This window comes from Nicotiana attenuata, chromosome 6 (genome assembly GCF_001879085.1).
Source record: "Nicotiana attenuata strain UT chromosome 6, NIATTr2, whole genome shotgun sequence".
Taxonomy (NCBI): domain Eukaryota; kingdom Viridiplantae; phylum Streptophyta; class Magnoliopsida; order Solanales; family Solanaceae; genus Nicotiana; species Nicotiana attenuata.
This window is the reverse complement of record NC_031994.1, coordinates 87,397,982-87,413,896: the sequence shown is the minus strand read 5'-3', so window position 1 is coordinate 87,413,896 and position 15,915 is coordinate 87,397,982. Positions and strand designations below refer to the sequence as shown.

Genomic DNA, 15,915 nt, shown 5'->3' with positions numbered 1-15,915 from the left:
ATAACCCTGCGACCCTCAAAGCCACTTTAGAACCGTTAATTGTTGCTAGGTGCATTGCACATAATGTGATATTATTATTTGATAAATGCCCTAACGCTAACATGGTGGCTTTGTGTTGTTGTCCTCTATTATTTTTATTCAATTTCCAGGAAGGTGGTTAGTTTGTTGGCATCCTGGCAAGTCATCCATACAACACCCGATCAAAGCGTCAAACAGTCATGGCTAGCAAGGAAACAGAGACTGGAGTTGTAGATCCACCAAGGGAGATTGTTGAGTCGGAATCGGAACTGCAAGAGGAGGTCCGGAGGTTGAAGCATCAGATGGCGGAAATGTACCAAGCCTGGATTAAGGGACACCCTCCACCCTCGTTCCCTACCAACTACACAGAAAACCCTGCTTCCATTCCACCACTCTCTCAATCACAGATGCCCAATACCATTGATCTTTCCCCACAACACGCACCGGGCTTTACCCCTTACCACAACTACCCCGGCACTTCGGCCCAAGCTTTTCATGCTCCACCAGCCAAAACAACCTCGTACCCTGCTCCGACATCTGCTCCTATTTTTGTACCCCCTCCACAAGCTACCCTCCACCGATCCTCTAGTGAGCCCGCATTTCGCTCTAGATACCCACTACTATGCACCGGAGCCCACCTTCAAAGTCCCAGAGCCTTACTCTTACACTCTCCAATTTGAGCCTCATGTTGAAACTGACGAACCACCCAAGAACGCAGAGCAAGAGGAGATGTTCAGGAAGGTAAAGAGTCTGGAGCAATCATTGAGAAATATGCAAGGGTTGGGAAACCAGGTGAGTGTGGCCTGTAAGGATTTGTGTTTGTTTCCCGATGTCCAACTGCCCTCCGGGTTCAAGATGCCCAAGTTTTACTTATATGACGGACATGGGGATCCTGTAGCTCATCTGAGGGGTTATTGCAGTAAAATGAGAGGCGTCAGGGGAAAAGACGAATTATTAATGGCATACTTCAGCCAAAGTCTGAGTGGAGCAGCTTTAGAATGGTACACCCTCCAGGACGCCAGCAGGTGGTACACCTGGGACGATATGGCTCAGGCCTTCGCCCGGCACTTCCAGTACACTATAGACATTGTTCCAGACCGCCTATCTCTGACCAAGGTGGAAAAGAAACCCAGTGAAAGCTTTAGAGAATATGGGTTCCGATGGAGGGATCAAGCTGCACGGGTCAATCCTCCGATGGAAGAAGACGGGATGGTTAAATACTTTCTTCAAGCCCCGGAGCCCACTTACTATGGCCACTTGATCTCAGCCATTGGTAAGTCTTTCAATGATGTGGTGAAGATGGGAGAAATGGTGGAAGAAGGGCTCAAGTCGAGTAAGATCATGAGCTATTCTGCTATAAAAGCAACTACCCAGGCAATCCAGAGTGGTACCGGAAGTTTGCTAGGCAAGAAGAAGAAGGAAGATGTCACAATGGTTGTCTTCGGATCATGGCATGGCCGGAGGGGTTCACCTCATCAGTACACCATCCTCGACCCCGGCCTCAAACCTACGCCCAAGCTCCATATAATCCACCCCAACATTACTTTTCCCCGCAAAACCCCCAATACTCAGCCAGGCCATCCCAATACCTTGTTCACCATGCACAATCATATGCTCAACCCCCTCCTTACCCACAATGGCGTGCCCCAGTCCCACAAAATACCTATCCATCTCCACAAAATGCATATCCACCTCCACAACCTTACCAAAACCCCAATGGTTCAAATTTTCGATCAAGGCTAGAGTATAGAAGAGAGAGGCAGCAGCGGAAACAAACTTTTACCCCACTTGGAGAGTCCTATGCTAGTCTGTTTCTAAGGTTAAGGCAGTTGGACGTCTTGAGGCCGATTGAGTCAAAGATACCAAATCCTCCTCTAAAGAACCTCGATTATTCCTTAAGGTGCGCCTATTGTTCTGACGCTCCAGGGCATGACATAGAGAAGTGCTGGCATTTGAGAAAGGGCAATCCAGGAGCTCATTGATACAAACCAAATTGTAGTCCAAAGCCCAGACGCGCCAAACATCAACCAAAACCCTTTGCCAGCCCATGCAGAGACGCATATGATTGAAATAGTTCACAAGGATGGGGAGCCCAAGAAGTCTTCTAAGTCCGTCATGATGATTCGGGCCAGTGAAAGCAATTTGGTTAAAGCTCTAGACTCTACCAAAGCAACGCCCTTGACAGTTGATGGGGTGACAGAAAAGCCGAGCTCGCTCAATTCGAAACCACCAGTGTTGGTTGTGAAAGGGCTGTCGAAAGATATTGGGCCAAGTCCGAAAAATTCAAAAGTGGTAGTACCAGGGATTCCAAGTAAGCTTGTCATAGTTGTGAAGGGGGCTCCTATTACCCCATCATCATTAAACCAGTAACCCAGCTGCCAGTGGTTGACGCCAAGGCTGTTCCCTAGAATTATAAACAAGTGACAGTGACATACAAAGGAAAATAAATAGAGGAAGAAGTTAATGAAACTGGAGGATTGACTCGTTCCGGGAGATGTTTCACCCCAGAAGAATTAAGGAAAGCCAAGCCATTCAAGGATAGCCAAATGCCAGTAAAGAAATCGATCACAGAGGAAGAGGCTGAGGAGTTCCTGAAAAAGATAAAAGTGCAGGATTATTCCATTGTGGAGCAGTTAAGGAAAACACCAGGTCAGATTTCTCTTTTGTCTTTGCTGATACATTCAGATGAACATCGCAGGGTCTTGATGAAGATTTTGAATGAGGCATATGTTCCTGATAAGATCACAGTGAACCTCTTGGAAAAGATAGCTGGCAAGATCTTCGAAGCAAATAGCATCACTTTCTCGGACGATGAACTTCCTATAGAGGGTACAGAACACAACCGAGCTCTTTATCTCACGGTGAAGTGCGAAGATTCTATTGTCTCAAGGGTTTTGGTTGACAATGGCTCTAGTGCGAATATTTGTCCCTTGTCTACTCTGCAAAAACTGAAGATTGGCATCGAAAGAGTCCACTTGAACAGTGTGTGTGTTCGAGGCTTTGATGGGGGAGGTAAAGATTCTGTTGGAGATATAATGCTCGAATTGTCGATAGGGCCAGTTGAGTTCACCATGGAATTCCAAGTGTTAGATGTGGATGTCTCCTACAATCTGTTGTTGGGCAGGCCCTGGATACATGCTGCTAAGGCAGTCCCATCTTCTCTGCACCAAATGGTGAAGTTCGAATGGGACAGGCAGGAAATAGTTGTGCACGGTGATGAGGACCTGTCAGCTTGTAATGACACAACTGTTCCATTTATTGAAGCTGAAGATGATAAAGGACCTTGGGTCTATCAAACTTTCGAAACAGTGTCTGTTGAGAAGATTCCTGAAGGAAAACGCATTTCGGGTCCTAAGCTATCTTCCGCGACCGTCATGGTTGCGAATGAAATGTTGAAGAATGGTTTTGTGCCGAGCAAGGGTCTGGGCTCATCTCTACAGGGTATTGTGCATCCAATGCGCCCCAGTGGGAATCCTGGTACATTTGGTTTGGGATTTATGCCCATAGAGAAGGACGTGAAAAGGGTAAAAAATCTGAAACAGAAGGTATGGTCACTCCCCAAGCCCGTCCCACACATCTCTAAGTATTTTGTCAAGCTAGGGGCCGAAAAACCTCCAACCTCCTCAACCCCAAAACCTATGGTCGATGTTGATGAAGAGCTGATCACGAGGTTCCAAAGTATGTTCGATGAGGTCAATATGGTAGAAGTTGGTGAAGGCTCTAATAAAGCAGATGTGCAGCTCGTTGGCCCATACGTGAAGCTTAGCAATTGGGAAGCTACTCCTCTCCCCCACCAGGAAGGAGTTTTGGTAGTCTGCTTTGTTTTCCTTTCTGTTATCTGGGTTATTCCAAGGTTGTAATCCGGATTTTTAGTCTTTGCTTGTTTTGATGTTCAAACCCTTCTATCCTTTTATTTTCAATGAAATGCAATTTCCCGTTTTCCGTTATTCCTAATAGTGTTTTATTTTGTTCTTTTTCCTTTTGTACAGTTCTTTTTATGCTGGTTGCAATGATATGACATGCATGAAGAATTTTCAGCCGAGTCTTAAAAGCCAATCTAATTCTGAAATGACAATCCAAGAAGTAGAATATGATGATGAAATAGAATATGATGAAGAAGCGTCATTTGAGGAAATCAGTAAAGAGCTAAAACAATTTGAAGAAAAACCAAAGCCTAACTTGAGTGAAACTGAAGCAATCAATTTAGGGGACCAAGATAATGTTAGGGAAACCAAGATAAGTGTGCATTTAGAACCGCAAGTTAAGGAGGAAATAATCAAAACATTATTTGAGTACAAAGATGTCTTTGCATGGTCGTATGACGATATGCCGGGCCTGAGCACTGATCTGGTAGTTCATAAATTGCCAACTGATCCAGCATTCCCTCCTGTCAAACAAAAGTTGCGGAAGTTCAAGACTGATGAGTGTGAATATCAAAGAAGAAATCACAAAGCAGCTTACTGCAAAGGGCTAAAACAATTTGAAAAAAAACTAAAGCCTAACTTGAGTGAAACTGAAGCAATCAATTTAGGGGACCAAGATAATGTTAGGGAAACCAAGAAAAGTGCGCATTTAGAACCGCAAGTTGAGGAGGAAATAATCAAAATATTGTTTGAGTAGAAAGATGTATTTGCATGGTCGTATGACAATATGCCGGGCCTGAGCACTGATCTGGTAGTTCATAAATTGCCAACTGATCCAGCATTCCCTCCTGTCAAGCAAAAGTTGCGGAAGTTCAAGACTGATATGAGTGTGAATATCAAAGAAGAAATCACAAAGCAACTTACTACAAAGGTCATTTGGGTCACTCGATATCCCACTTGGTTAGCCAATGTTGTGCCAGTACCGAAGAAGGATGGTAAGACCAGGGTCTGTGTTGATTACCATGATCTTAACAAAGCAAGCCCGAAGGATGATTTTCCATTGCCGAACATTCACATTCTGATCGATAATTGTGCCAAGCATGAGATTGGGTCTTTTGTGGATTGTTACGCGGGATATCACCAAATCTTGATGGATGAGGAAGATGCAGAAAAGACAGCGTTCATCATGCCATGGGGGACATATTGCTACCGGGTAATGCCATTTGGTCTGAAGAATGTTGGGGCAACATATATGAGGGCGATGACCACCATATTTCACGACATGATACACAAGGAGATTGAGGTTTATGTAGATGATGTGATCATAAAGTCAAAGAAGCAGTCTGACCATGTCAAGGACTTGAGGAAGTTTTTCCAAAGGCTCCGCAGGTACAACCTCAAGCTCAATCCAGCGAAATGTGCATTTGATGTCCCCTCTGGGAAACTACTGGGATTCGTGGTCAGTAGACGCGGTATTGAGTTTGATCCGTAGAAGATCAAAGCCATTCAAGAGTTACCGCCGCCAAAGAACAAAACAGAGGTGATGAGTTTACTTGGAAGGTTAAATTACATCAGCAGGTTCATTGCTCAGCTCACGACAACCTGTGAGCCCATCTTTAAGCTGCTGAAGAAGAATGTTGCAGTCAAGTGGACTGACGAGTGTCAAGAAGCATTTGATAAGATTAAGAGGTACCTGTAGAATCCACCTGTGCTGGTCCCACCAGAGCCTGGAAGACCTTTAATTCTCTATTTGACAATCTTGGATAATTCTTTCAGCTGTGTATTGGGTCAACATGACATCACGGGAAAGAAGGAGCAAGCAATCTATTATCTCAGTAAGAAGTTCACTCCCTATGAGGCTAAGTACACTCTGCTTGAGAGGACATGGTGCGCCCTGACTTGGGTGGCACAAAATTTGAAGCATTATCTGTCGTCCGACACTACTTACCTCATTTCTCGCATGGATCCTCTAAAGTATATCTTTCAGAAGCCTATGCCCACGGGAAGACTGGCGAAGTGGCAGATTTTACTTACAGAGTTTGACATCATCTATGTAACTCGGACCGCGATTAAAGCCCAAGCCTTGGCCGATCACTTGGCCGAGAATCCGGTGGATTATGAATATGAGCCATTGAAGACTTATTTTCCTGGTGAAGAGGTCATGTTTGTTGATGAGGTTGACCGTGATGAAAATCCGGGGACGCACGACTAGAAGAAAGAGATCTTTCTATTGATAGGAACGGAACTTCTTAGAAAAGCTGCAAAGACGGGACTAGTTTCAAGCAGAATCCGAATAAAGAAACCTCGCCAAATGATCTTATGGATCACTCATCCCATCTTTTAGGTTCCATTTGGGCAATATGTATCCCGCTATAAAATATGGCAAAAGCTATACCAAAAATAAGTTCGCGTAGGAATGGACGTATTGGTTCAATTTTGACTCTATCTCTTGGCAGTATCCGTATAAAACTCAAAAAAACTTCTGTCGCTCCATCCCCGCAGGGGCAGAGAACCCGTCGCTGTCTCGGCATGTTGGGAACTTGCACTCCTGATAACAAACAAAAGCTTGATTCTATCTCTTCCTTCTGTGAAGTATCCCGCCTGGGGAGTACGTTCGCAAGAATGAAAGGAAGGCAATGAAATTGTTGATGCATCGAATGCCACTCAAAGGGGAAGAATCTGACTCGATCTCCGGGCTTATAACCAACCTATGAACAATGGTCCTTGATGGATCAATTGAAGAACTTTACAGATCAAAATGGAATTCCGAACCACTATAGAAGCGAACGACTTGATCGCGAACTATAGTCTTTGTTTGTTCGACTGACCGATTTGAATCGATTGGGCTTTGTTCCGGGTAGTGTTTAGTCATAAGCCTGTCTCTAAAACTCTGCCAAGAGAGCGCTGCTTTACATTTGATCTTATGTACCCATAGAATGCTATGCGTTCTCCACTTTCGGATCTCGCAAAGAGAGAACGTGTTTTTTCCTCTGACTTTCTCTCTCATTCGCTTGGAAACTCTGCTTGATGGAGCTGCTAATATGAAGGGTGTCGGAATAGGGGCTGTACTGATCTCTAAAACAGGGCAACACTACCATGTAACAGCCCAACTTCGATTTCATTGCACCAACAACATGGCCGAGTACGACGCATGCATTCTGGATTTGAGGTTAGCTGTAGACATGGGAGTCCAGGAAATACTGGTTCTGGGAGATTCAAATTTGTTGGTTCATCAGATTCAAGGAGAATGGGAGACTCGGGACTTGAAGCTTATACCGTACCGACAGTGTTTGCATGATCTTTGTCAACGATTCAGGTCGGTAGAATTTAGACATATTCCCAGGATTCACAATGAGATCGCGATGCTTTGGCTACTCTGTCGTCAATGTTACATCATCCGGACAAGGCTTATGTCGACCCCGTGCATATCCAAGTTCGTGATCAACATGCTTATTGTAATGTGGTTGAAGAGGAAATCGATGGCGAACCTTGGTTCCATGATATCAAGGAATACATCAAGTCAGGGGTATATCCAGTACAGGCCACAGGTGATCAAAAGAGAACCATTCGATGTCTGGCTAGTGAATTTTTCTTGAGTGGAGGAATCTTGTATAAGAGGACTCCAGATTTGGGAGTGCTGAGATGCATAGATGCTAAAGAAGCTTCAACTATCATGGCTGAAGCACATTCTGGAGTTTGTGGGCCGCATATGAATGGGTATGTCTTGGCAAAGAAGATGCTTCGAGCGGGTTATTATTGGCTCACCATGGAACGGGATTGTATCAGTTTTGTTCGCAAGTGTCATCAATGCCAGGTACACGGTGATTTGACTCATTCTCCCCCATCTGAGTTACATACAATGTCTGCGCCTTGGCCCTTTGTTGCTTGGGGCATGGATGTCATTGGACCAATTGAGCCAGCAGTGTCAAACGGGCATAGGTTTATTATGGTGGCCATTGATTACTTTACCAAGTGGGTCGAAGCTGTAACTTTCAAGTCCGTGACCAAGAAGGCAGTGGTGGATTTTGTTCATTCAAATATCATTTGTCGGTTCAAAATTCCCAAGGTGATCATCACAGACAATGTTGTTAATCTCAACAGTCATTTGATGAAAGAGGTATGCCAACAGTTCAAGGTCATGCATCGGAACTCCACTCCGTATCCCAAGGCAAATGGAGCTATTGAGGCTGCCAACAAGAACATAAAGAAGATACTTCGTAAGATGGTTCAAGGTTCTAGGCAGTGACATGAAAAGTTGCCTTTTGCCTTACTAGGTTATCGCACTACTACTCGCACTTCAGTAGGTGCAACTCCTTATTTGCTAGTATATGGAACTGAGGCAGTTATACCCGCAGAAGTTGAGATTCCATCCCTTCGGATCATTGCAGAAGCTGAAATTGATGATGATGAGTGGGTCAAAACCCGGCTCGAGCAGTTGAGTTTGATTGATGAGAAAAGATTGGCTGCGGTATGTCATGGTCAATTGTATCAGAAAATAATGGCAAGAGCATACAACAAAAAGGTGCGTCCTCGGAAATTCGAAGTGGGCCAGATGGTATTGAAACGCATCCTTCCTCATCAGACAGAAGATAAAGGCAAGTTCGCCCCAAACTGGCAAGGGCCATTCGTTGTGACAAGAGTGTTTCCCAATGGTGCTTTGTATTTAACAGACATAGAAGGCAAATGTGTAGATATGGCTATCAGTTTTGATGCAGTCAAGAGGTACTATGTATGATTTCTTTGCTTACCTTCAATTGTATTTTGTACTTGGCATGTTCAAAGCTGAAATGACGAAGGTATTTTGTTCCGCTACCCAAACACGTTCATCCTTTGCTACCCCTTTTTGAGCCTTATTTATTTTCTTTCATACCCCTCTTTTGGAATCAGTAGCAGAATTGAAAAAAAAATGATGATGAAAAATAAATTAAAAAATAAGAAAAAGGAAAAAAAAGGAAAAAGAATAGAAAAAAAAAAGAAAAAAAGAAAAAGAAAAAGAAAAAAGAAGAACAAAAAAGAAAAAGAAAGAGAAAAACAACAAAAACAAACAACTTTCGTTTGAACTACATTCGACCTGATTCCTTTTAAGGATACGTAGGCAGCCTTACGGTTCGGTCCCATCAAAATAGAAATTAAAATTCCCCAGACCCAAAGAAACTGGGGCAGAAGTTTTGGTTTTGAAAAGATCTGATTCCAAAAGTCGTAATTTTGACCCCTTTTTCATCTTAAATTAGTTTAAGCCTTCATGCCACCCTTTCTTTCTAACCCTGTCCAAAAGCCTACATTACGGTCCAAAAAAAGACCTTCCGATCAATCTTTGAGGACGCCGGGTCAAGCGAGATAGAGGTATGATTTACATCATGGGTAACACTTTGTTCATGGGCACAAAGGAAAAATGAATAAAATGAGAGAGTCTTACCGGTGAAAACCTCACGGGCACCGTAAGGCAATGGTGAGCTGAGAGAAAATTTAAAATGAGAGAGTCTTATTGGTGAAAATCCTCACGGGCATCGTAAGGCAATGGTGAGTTGAGAGATGAACAAATGAGAGAGGCTTGTCGGTGAAAACCCTTCGGAGCACTGCAAGTCGAATGAGGCTCGTGAGTTCACAGGGGGACTGGATCAGTGAAAGCCCGGTTTTTGAAGTATGAAGACATGACATAAACTGAAAATATGATTGGTTGGGCGGATTAGGCTGATCAGTCCGAAATGCATGTCATGATTATTGGAGCTGGCTGCTACCCTCAGATAAGTCTTCTTTTTATCGTTCTTCTTCACATAGTCATCTGTGTTCAAAATTTTCATTTGTTCCTTTTGTCAAAAATCATTTCACTTTGCTCTTTGAGTCTATCTTTGTGAGTCTCTTTCGAATTAGCCCTTGTTGAACAAGCAGGAAAGGATTTCAAAGCCTACTACCAGCTTCTAAATTGCACAAAGCGGAGTTCAGCCAGGCATATCACAATTGACTTGATTTAGAATAAGCAGTATGGTGATAACTGAGGTTCAGGCAATCAAGTGAATCTTGAATTTTGAGAAAATACAAGGATTCAGCAACTTTCAAAATGAAAACACAATGCAAAAAGTGAGTGTGAGAGATTCAGGTCATGCAGAGGTTTTGTGGTCCAGTTCCATCCAAAAGGTCAAACAACTCCTTGCTAGCCCGAAGCAGCTAATCAGAATGAAGCATGGCAGTGGCGGAAGCAGACGCTCAGCAATGATGCCACAAGCTAACCACCATATTTTCAAACTAACAAATTTCATTTGTCTGAAGCAGGGGCAAGAAATTTTGTTAATCCACAAGGACCCTCCCACGAAGAAGGCATGGTTTAGGGGCAAAAAATTCTGTTCAAGATCCTCCAAGAAGAGAGCATGGCTCAGGTAAGTTCATTCTCGACTTCTCAGGACCCTCCTGGATAATGGGATTTAATTTAAAATTTTCAGGACCCTCCTGGATAATGGGATTTAATTTTAAAAGTTCTCAAGACCCTCCTGGATAATGGGATTTAATTTAAAATTTTCAGGACCCTCCTGGATAATGGGATTTAGTTTTAAAATTTTCAGGATCCTCCTGGATAATGGGATTTAGTTTTAAGTTTTCAGGACCTTCCTGGATAATGGGATTTAGTTTTAAGTTTTAGCGTAAGTTCTCCCTTTAGAAAATATAATTTAGCTTTAAAGTTATCACTCTTAAGATGAGATTTAATCTGAAGTTTTCAGGGCTCTCCTGGATAATGGGATTTAGCTTTTAAATTCATTGAGCTCTGTAGGTAACATGATCCGATTAACACTCACAAATATGCCCTGATCCCAAACTGGGGCAGAAAAATTTCTTTTGTTTTGTCTGTTTTGTTGAAATGTCAGGCGCCCACCTGGATAACGAGGGAATGCAGTTCAAGTTTTAGCAATCAAGCACCCACCTGGATAACAAGGGAATGCAGTTCAAGTTTTAGCAATCAGGCGCCCACCTGGATAACGAGGGAATACAGTTCAAGTTTTAGCAATCAGGCGCCCACCTGGATAACGAGGGAATACAGTTCAAGTTTTAGCAATCAGGCGCCCACATGGATAACGAGGGAATACAGTTTAAGTTTTAGCAATCAGGCGCCCACCTAGATAACGAGGGAATACAGTTCAAGTTTTAGCAATCAGGCGCCCACCTGGATAACGAGGGAATACAGTTCAAGTTTTAGCAATCAGGCGCCCACCTAGATAACGAAGGAATACAGTTCAAGTTTTAGCAATCAGGCGCCCACCTGGATAACGAAGGAATACAGTTCAAGTTTTAGCAATCAGGCGCCCACCTGGATAACGAGGGAATACAGTTCAAGTTTTAGCAATCAGTCGCCCACCTGGATAATGAGGGAATACAATTCAAGTGTTGGCGATTAGGCACCCACCTGGATAACGAGGGAATACAATTCAAATTGTCGGTAATCAGGCGCCCACCTGGATAACGAGGGAATACAATTCAAATTGTTGGTAATCAGGCGCCCACCTGGATAACAAGGGAATACAATTCAAGTTTTGGAAATCAGGCGCCCACCTAGAGAACGAGGGAACTCATTTTATACCAAAGTCAAGCTATTGGCAGGCGCCCACCTGGAGAACGAGCGAATTCATTCCATAGTTACTTCAGTTTGCAAATTTAAGAAGCATCAGGTACCCGCCTGAAGAACAGGTCATATTGGAGATCAAGTAGAGATTCAAGGAAGATTCAAGAGAAGAAGTAGATAGGATCTTGTATTTTTCTTTTACTTTTGCTGTAATTTTTCCTTTTATTTTTTTGATGTAACGGCAGGAACCGCGGACCGAAACCTCGACGGCACTTCACTCGACTCTCCACTTTGGTACTCCATCATCCTTCTCACTTGTGAACTACATGTGGCCTGATTCCTTTATAGCCAAGGATATGTAGGCAGCTCAGACACCAGGGCTCGGTCACACTCTCTTTTCTTTTAGTTTTGGTCTCTCTAAATAAAGGTCGGGTCAAAAACATGTCTTGTTGTTCTTTGTCTGAAAACACTTCATATTTCCTGTCAAAGAGGGGCAGTTGTAGACATGCAATTTTTGACCCGCGCATTAGAATTACCTCTAATAGTCCTAGTATTTTTAGGATATTTATTTGGGTTTATTTCTATAGGATTTTACTTTATTACTAATTTTAATTCTATTTTAAGGCACAAAAAATTGAAAAGAAAATACAAAAATAGTTTCACTTTCTATTTAATTCAGTATTAGGTATTTTTAGAAAGATATATTACTTTTAACCTAATTCAATCCTAATATAATCCTAGAAAATACCAAAATTAATTCCAACTTTAATTTTTAGTTTTATTTTTAATACTAATAGTTTATCAAAATTAATTTAGAGTTTTTATAGGTATTTAATTTGAATTGGAATTTTTACTTCCTATAGAATAGGTTAACCCCCTATTTATTTAAAATAAATACCATTTCAATAAATTACCTCCTATAGATATGTTTTATGATTTATAGCAAAAATTCTAATTTTGGGTATCTCCTATACTTAAGCCATTATACACGCTATGTTTTATTTCCCTCTCTCTATTCTCAGATTTTCTCTCTCATAGATACCGTTTTCCATACAACTTCTCAATACAAGTTCTCCCTCTCTCTTCAAATTGATCCAATTTATTTTTCATCCCAAATCCCCTGTAATCGCGCTAAAAATTCGAATCCTCTCACCCACAATGCAGCTTCCTCCTTCCCCAATCTCGGGTAAACCCTAACGCTTCATCTACATTGTATTGACTTGTTTTTATAAGTAGTGTGGTAAGCATTTTTTTTTTATTTTCGCCATTTTTGCTTATTCTCAACCTCTCTACTCACCAAATTGTATCTAATCAACAGTACCCAAGTTGTATTATCACAATGTCTGAGAATACACCCTGCAAGTTGATTACTAGAGGTATACCCACTAAAATTCTCAATTTCGATGGGCCCTCTTTCTCCTTGCAAATCACTCAAGGGGAATTGGATGCAGGTTTAGCAAAAAATATGGCTTTGGAGAAGAGAACAAAAGCTCGACATGAAAATCTCAAAGAAACCCAAATCGAGAAATCAATGAAGGAGACAAGATTTCCTATTCCAGAAAAGAGGAAAATCCATATCTCTGAAGCTTCGTCTGTCAAGGGGAAGGAGGTTGAAGCAAGTAAAAGCTCAGATAAAGTCGAAGAAAAGGTAATTTTCTGATGAAATTCATCTGTATTATTCATGTATTCAGTTGTATTTATACGTATGTATATGTATTCTGATGTATTTTTATAGTTGTATTTTTAAGGATTTTTCAAGGTTCCCATCACTGTTTTTCCTTCTAATTTCAATGTATTTATTTGTTGTTTTCAAATGTTTAAATTTCCAGTCTGTATTTAGTTGTATTCATATGTATTCATGTATGATATATCTATGTCATGTGTTTTGTATGCAGTTGTTTTTATATGTATTTAGCCTTGTCAATGTATTTAGTTGTATTCATATGTATTCATGTCAGATTTACTATGAAATATGTGTATTATTCAGTTATATTTATACTTCTAAGTGTTTGAAGTTGTATTTATATGTATTCATATCAGATTTACTATGAAATATGCGTTGTATTCAGTTGTATTTATATGTATTTATTCTTGTTACATGCAGGGAATTAAGTTTTTTGTGAAACACCGGCCAATATTTGCATCGCATATCAGTGCATATACTAACGCTGACATAGTCTCCGAGCTAAAGGAGAATCTTACTCCAGAGCAGTACAAACAACTGGGTAATACTTGCTTTGGAAATTTTCTTCAAATGAAGCGTTGTGAAGTCCAACATCAACTCTTCAGATGCTTCATGGCTCACCAGTTAGAAGGAACTCCTAACAATGTATTTGCAATACACGTCAATGGTACTTCATTGCATTTCACATTAAGGGAGTTTGCGCTTGTGACTGGCCTCAAATGTGTTGGTAATGATGCTGATTTTGAGTTTAGTGAAAAGGTTCCTAACCGGCTTATTGAGACTTACTTTGGAGGTGCTAATCTTGTCAAGAAGAAACATTTGATGAAATACTTTGCTGACAAGAATTGGGGTCCCGACAATGATGGTGATGCCTTGAAGATATCTTTGTTGTATTTCATACACACTTCCATTTTTTCATCCGAGAAGAACAGTACAGCCATACCAAGGCTACATTTTGACTTGGTCTAGAGTGGGTGCTATTCTGAATATCATTGGGGTTTAAAAGCATTTGAAACGTTGACAAAATCGATTAGCAAGAAGATGGATGCTCAGAAGAAGTATTACAGGATAGCTGGGATGCCCCTAGCTATGCAAGTGTGGTTTTATGAGTGCTGTTCAGATGTTGATCCCAAAATTGCACTCCGAGTTGATAACGTGGTCCCTAGAATACTCAATTGGAGAACCACCGGAAATCAGCCAAAGTTTGCTTATTTGATGAACGACATGTTCAATGACAACGGAAACACGACAATATACAATTTGTATAATGGCTAGTTTAGATTTTATTAATAATTAATTCTGCATACATTTGCATACAGAAGTATACAGATACATTTTTGATGTTGTAATACCTGCTATAGTTTCTGCTGTAATACCTGTTGTCATATTCTCACATGTATGTTGCATACAAATGCATACAGATGCTGCATACAGGATACTGCATACATTTGCATTCAGATGCATACAACAGTATATAGTTGCATTCAGATGCATAAATATGCTGCATACACTTGTATACAAATGCATACAGATACTGGATTGATTTAAATACAGCTACTACATACATTTGCATTCAGATGCATACAGCAGTATACAGTTGCATTCATATGCATAAATATGCTGCATACACTTGTATACAAATGCATACAGATACTGGATAGATTTAAATACAGCTACTGTATACATTTACATTCAGATGCATACAGCAATATAGAGTTGTTGTAGCCTTCATTATTAATTCTTCATACAATTGCATATAGTTTCCCAATCATTAGTGTTGCCTTAATTTCAATACAAATTTCAGTTTGATTCTAGATCTGCATGTGTATGTTTGTAGTAAGACTTTGATTGTATTTCATTTTTCAGATTGTTTACAAGGACATCCATCCAACCGATATAGAGCTTGCCGTTATTCAGATTCCTCCTGTAGGCGCTGATGTTGAGAACGGACCTACTCCTTCTCATTCAGACAAGCCGGGAGAGGATTCGGATGACTTTTCTCCTACACCTGATCTTTAATGTAAGAAGAAACATGTTGCAAGTGTTGGTCCATCTTCATCACTGCCCCATAAAAAGCACAAGCAACACGAAAGGCATCCGAATGAAACAGAGTATCAATCCAAGGTCCTCCTGTTTGTGTATCCGAATTTGGACAGAATGTTTTGCATCACAATCAACTGCCAGATTCCAAAAATGACGAAGTATCTTCTTTGAGGAAAGACCTAAATTCATTCAAAGAATACGTGAGTACTTAACCACATATTAAACATTGCAGTTTAGTGCTTAACATTCATATATTTTTGGCGCAATCTTCTAATTATTTCTGTATTGTTAAGGTTGTGGGAGAATTCAAGTCTCTGAGAATGCTGATCAATGATAACTTCAAGATGCTTTCTGACCATCTTCAACACAATCAGCAAAATGAAAGTTTACACCAGAGAAAGGAACCCATAGGGAGGCGTGATGATGGTATTGACACAGCTGTCGGAGATAATGTTGAGGTTTAACATTTTTAACATCTTTAGCATATGTTTATATCTCCTGTTTGTTGTTATACTTAAATAATTGTATTTTAAAAGTTGTATGTATTCGACAAGCATTTAACTACCTCACTAAAATGAAAAATGAATTCGACCAACACATGTATTTAAATGTATTCAGATGTATGTTAACCTTAATATGTAATTGGAATTAACTGCTGTATTTAAATATATTCAGCCGTATTATAATGTATTCTGATTTGTTATTCTTGAATATGTGTGATGTATTTCACTAAGATTTCCATTACCAAAATCAGTTTT

At 40.8% G+C, this 15,915-nt stretch overlaps 1 protein-coding gene and 1 pseudogene across 1 annotated transcript; both read left to right on the top strand.

Moving 5' to 3' along the window:
* Window positions 219-2,000, top strand: LOC109228078. Its single transcript, XM_019393259.1, has 3 exons — window positions 219-569; window positions 700-1,496; window positions 1,595-2,000. Exons 1-3 carry the CDS (start codon window positions 219-221, stop codon window positions 1,998-2,000), a joined length of 1,554 nt encoding a protein of 517 aa, XP_019248804.1.
* Window positions 2,080-8,616, top strand: LOC109228077 (annotated as a pseudogene).

Excerpts from the sequence above, each read along its gene's own strand:
- LOC109228078 (XM_019393259.1), top strand. The coding sequence starts at position 219 with ATGGCTAGCAAGGAAACAGAGACTGGAGTTGTAGATCCACCAAGGGAG. Across the intron at positions 570-699 it reads CGACATCTGCTCCTATTTTT|CCTCATGTTGAAACTGACGA; the intron begins GTACCCCCTCCA and ends CTCCAATTTGAG. Across the intron at positions 1,497-1,594 it reads CGGAGGGGTTCACCTCATCA|GCCATCCCAATACCTTGTTC; the intron begins GTACACCATCCT and ends ATACTCAGCCAG.